Below are 5000 nucleotides of genomic sequence, written 5' to 3' on the forward strand. Positions count from 1 at the left end.
GCATTAGTAATTAACACGAAAAGGGATACCTTGGGAATTTTTAACAATATATCGCTTTCATCTAACCCAAAATCATTCAGATATTCAAAACGTCCTATGCGTCCTATAGAAATTTCTTTCGCCTTTGTTTGTCAGCATTATGATTTGGAATATTTTAGGTTTACGTGTTCACAAGTTCGCTTTTGTATCTCGTAGATGTTTAGATTTCCAATTACACAGTCTGTTTCGATTGGCCACTCTAACTCGCTGTGTAAATAGTTCACCCTAACGAGAAGTAGATACGTTTCGTTTCTGAGAAAACAAAACATTTTTTTACAAATCATACCGGGTATTCCTGATTTCTGCATAAATTCAAGTTTCATTTTGCATTTACCTGTTCATCCACGCTTTTTGGAAAAGTGGTACATACACTGTACCACGTGCTTAGATTTAAACGCATACCTGAGGTAGATATTTTTGTTGTGTTTACGAGGAAGTGATCTCCCTTGCTAGTAATACGATGAAATGTGGATGACCTAGGTACGTTGTTACCCAAATACGTTCCTGCAAGTTTCCTCCCTTTTCTGCTGTTATAAAACAGACGTCTCAGCCTTTTCTCTGTGATTCTGCTTGGTTCTCGGGCACGTCTATGTCGATGCTCACGCAAATCAAAACAAAAGTAAACAACTTTTGCTTATCGTGACCTGTATTTCTCCTTCGGAATGAAGTCTTTATTATCACTGAGAATCAAATAACTGTACAGCCTTTCAAACTACATCAAAGTTATTTTCTAAAGAGCTGATCACATTTTCCACTGATGACATCAAAACTTGTGAAACTAGAACAGAACTATACACACAAGATGGCAGTGAACACGATCGCTAATATGGCTATTTGAACAAAGGATATAAGCTAGACCATTACAAGAAACAAACTGTTTAACAATGAAAAAGAAAAAAACGTAATAGACAAAAAACTTATCTCCGTAGTCAATGGTACACTGAGCGGGAGGCTATTTGTTCGCGGTGAAAATGGTACAAGTGTGAGGCCATTTGTTCGCTGTGCAAATGTTTTTTCTTTGTATTCAGAAGATTCCAATATAGCGTCCATTTGTTTGTGGAGTTATTTTCTTTGTCGCTGTCATCTTTAGAGTAGTTCTCAATAAGGTACCCGCTGCTTATTAAAGAATTAGTGTTTTGACTTGTATCACTTTCAATAGTTGCGTCCATTTCAGTTACATTCGAGTATATTCTTGTTTCATTCAGTTCGCGGAACGACCCGTTTCGAAGCTGACGCTTGACATCTTTTAGTGTGGGTCTACCGCGAAAAGCGTATGCCTTTCTTTGTATGTGCTTTGAGCGCCCCAAGAAGAAATCGATTAAGACAACGCAAGGCCGATCTTCAGTAATCCAAACAACGCATCACAGAGCTCTTCATGATCTTGGATTACGTTGTTTGCTTTAAATAACCAAAGTAAACAGCGCCACGTGGCTTCTATTGTGCATTACCCAATCAAAACACCGCCACGTGCTTTCTATTGTGCATTGCCCAATCAAACAGGGCCGCGTTTTTCTATTGTGCATTTTGCTGCACAAGAAAAAAAAAACTGAAATCTAACGTCTTTTATAACTCGAGCCCCTACGGAGCCCGAGTAATAATTGTTTATAAAATGAAAGATCACGGGATGAAAAAGTACATGGTCACAATGACCTCAAAAGCACAGTTGAATTTAAGAGGCAACTCCCCACCTTTCTAAGAGCAGCCTGTTCCTGCTTGAAGAGAATCTCTTTTTCCTCTGCAATCTTTTTTACCTCTAGGCATTCTCTTTTGGCTTTGTCAGCTTCTTCTCGTAAACTCTCCACCTTTAACAAAATTCTCAATTTATAGCTGTTGCAAAGAGGGAGCTAACTGCTACCACTAAGAGTGCGTTTGTTTGGCTTAAATATGAAATTTAGAGCGATTTTGATCTTGTAATACGATAACTCCCACGAAATCAGAGCTATCGTTAACTAAAAGTAACTTCTTCCTGATTTGCATTTAAATATTACTCCTAAATCGCAAACCTCCCAATAGAAGCCGAACCTTTGCTGACTACCCTTGAAAGCTCAAGTTATCGGGAATTAATTGTGCTTAAATGGCGTACTTATGTTTGCATTTATCCATCTATTCCTTTGGTGCGGGCCGCAATAAAACCTCATTTTTTAAAAATTCATTAAAGGGCAACTGACGGAAAAATTACTATATATTTTTTATTATCGATTAGTATATATTTTTTATTATCGATTTGATTAGTCGTTAGTGCAAATACTCGCTTTTGGCAAAAGTGTGACTTCAAAAACGAAGGAGATAGGCTAATAGACTTGTATTAATGGACGACACAAAATGTCTGACTTGAACAAGAAGAGGTCAGTCACCTGATCAAAATTAAAAAAACGAAGAGATGGGTTATAAATGGCTTCTTACCGAGTCATGGTAACGTATAAAGAGGCGAGTTCGCTTCCAGTTATTCATTGTCTTTATTTTCAGGAACTGAATATCAAAGAAATAACATACAAAGAATCATATTTACTGTTCATGCTCTATTTTCAAATTAAAATTACCGCTCTTAAAAGCAAAAATTCTATAACCTAAAGACGCATGCATTTTTTGACGTTTTACATCAATAGTCTCTGAAGTTACTGACCAGTTGTCCCAGATGCTTGTTTTCCTCCTGTAGTCCTCTTATCTGTTCAGCTTTGGCCAACACTTGCCTCGAGGCTGCTTCACGTTCCTCTGCAACGTCAACTACTAAAGCTTACACTATGTCCAGAACAGGAATTAAAGTTCAATCAAATGTTTTACGTTATAATCACAAGGTACCATATTGTCCAAAGGGAACATAGGACGCTTTCCATTCGACCAAAAATTTCGAAAACTGAGTAAGAAATCTAATTTGACCTGAAATATTCCGGGAAAAAATCGGTAATTTGATCATACCTCGCGAAGTGGTCCCAAAGTTCCGAAATTCCGGAACAACCGGAAAACCGCATTCCATCGGTTCATTCCTCCTCGAGCGAATGTGCCGTTTACATTTTGGGGCAATACTCCTTGATGTGATTGGTTTGGAGTGGCCAACCGGAAATGCTGTGCCATTTGCCAGTTGAAGTTAGGGAGCGTTCACAAAAGACTTGTTGGGGGGGGGGGGGGGAAGGAAAATTGATGAGAAATTCTCTACTATCTAAAACATTTTGGAGGACCCCTACTTGGTACATTAAACATTTTCAGGGACTCCCTTTTAGTACCCCTAAAATTTGAGACACCCCCCAACCTACCTCATGGCCAAAAACCAATAAACGCTGCAGAAGTCAGAGGAACGAGTGAAACAAATTAAGGCAAAAACAGAAAAACGCCTCTAAAAAGCATACTGAACAATCTGAAAAGAAACGCAAGGCAAACGAAGCCTTTACAAAGCCAGCTATCTCACTGATACATGGCACAACCTATCGGGCGTTCAAGAACAAAAAGATCCCGGACCCGGCTCAACGCTTTAAAAGCAGGATCACTTGCTTCTACCACCTACAAGCCTATCAGTTGAGACTAGAAATAAATTGATGAAAAAGCCTGAGGCCAAAAGGTCACATTCACATTACTGCAGAGAAAATCAACACCAAGAAACTAAAAATATATCATCACAGCTGTATGAAGGTCCAAATCTAAAGTCTCATTCAAATATGTTCTCGAGAGAGCAAAACTATGACAAAGGAAAAGCAGACCAGACCACATGCAAGGGAGTCGTGTGGGCCTGTCAACCTATTTTACACACTTGATCATTATATTTTGTTAAATTGTGTTTACATTGGCTAATGACAATTTTTGTTTTCATTATTTAAGGTACCCCCCTTGAGAGTGTTTGTATATTTTAAACACTCCCCTTTTTACTTCTAGCTTTTTTTGGGGACCCCCTAATTTCTCATCAGTCTCCCCAACAAGTTTTTGTGAACCCTCCCTTATCGAAATTTTTAACTGAACCTTTTGCTCGAAAGGAAAGCGCCCAAGGATCGCTGCCTTCGCTACAATGCTTCAGTAAGAAGTCAACTAAACAGATTACAGTTGTGATCAAGACAGTTGAATAAAAACAGGAATACTCATTGAATAGCCTTTAAAACGATAGAACTTGACTGTTCAGAGCAACCTTTTAGAGTTCCAGACTTCTCTCGGAGTTTCTTCATATCTTCTACAGCTTTACGTCGCACATCATCCAAACCCTCATGCACGTCATCATGAAGAAGCAACCTTGATGGAAAACCAAAAAAGGTCACAACCAGAGCTGAAACTCTATGGTACCGAATTTCAAGAAAACGACGAAACCTTTGAGTTTATAAAACATGCTTCTGCCATCCTCACTTAGTCAGAATACAAAGCGATGGAAGCTGAATTTATAATAAATAGAAAATGCTAGAGATAGTAACAGCCATGCTTGTGAATTCAGCCAAATAACCCGTGCGTGGGAATGTCACGGCTAGGACTCCCCAGATCACGAAAGGTTTTGACTTGGAGCTCCAATGCTCAAGAAAAACATCCTTCAGCTTAGTTCAGTTGGTTTGTTAACCTTTGAAAAAGACTACGAATTCCGTAAGCTTCCATTTGGGGCTTTAAGGCCTTGATTTCTCCTTACTATTTGTTTATAATATAGAGAGGTACTGCAAAGCATTGAATGCAGCGGGTGCTTTCCTTCTGCTTTTTCAAACCCAACCTTGAATTTTGCGATTCCGGCTGCTTCAACCAAATACAATTCAAATCAGTGCCTAGGTCACGGTCTTGCGGTCTTTCTTCATGTACTGCGAGATCTCACCTAAATTCTTCAAATCGATTTTTCATGGAAAAACAGTTGGAGAAAAGTTCCTGGACTAAGGAAGCAAAATCAGTCTTGATCCGCTCTCTTAGATCTTTTTCCTGAAATACAACAACAGAGCACCCTCAGAAAAAACAATTTCACATTTGTTTTTCAAAACCTCCGAAAAGGTGGAATACTCTTACTTGAT

The 5000-nt window shown here is 38.8% G+C and overlaps 1 protein-coding gene across 1 annotated transcript in view; it reads right to left on the minus strand.

Moving 5' to 3' along the window:
* LOC137977834 (uncharacterized) overlaps positions 1 to 5000 on the minus strand; it is a 96736-nt gene that overhangs the window by 7445 nt on the left and 84291 nt on the right. The window contains exons 52-57 of the mRNA XM_068825173.1: positions 4996 to 5000; positions 4811 to 4911; positions 4151 to 4251; positions 2663 to 2751; positions 2443 to 2508; positions 1728 to 1841 (exon numbers count right to left, since the gene is read on the minus strand). The exon at positions 4996 to 5000 is cut by the window's right edge and continues 51 nt beyond it. Of these exons, the coding sequence (XP_068681274.1) occupies positions 1728 to 1841; positions 2443 to 2508; positions 2663 to 2751; positions 4151 to 4251; positions 4811 to 4911; positions 4996 to 5000 (476 nt within the window). The remainder of the gene's footprint in view (positions 1 to 1727; positions 1842 to 2442; positions 2509 to 2662; positions 2752 to 4150; positions 4252 to 4810; positions 4912 to 4995) is intronic.

Source organism: Montipora foliosa, chromosome 11 (genome assembly GCF_036669935.1).
Source record: "Montipora foliosa isolate CH-2021 chromosome 11, ASM3666993v2, whole genome shotgun sequence".
Taxonomy (NCBI): Eukaryota; Metazoa; Cnidaria; class Anthozoa; order Scleractinia; family Acroporidae; genus Montipora; species Montipora foliosa.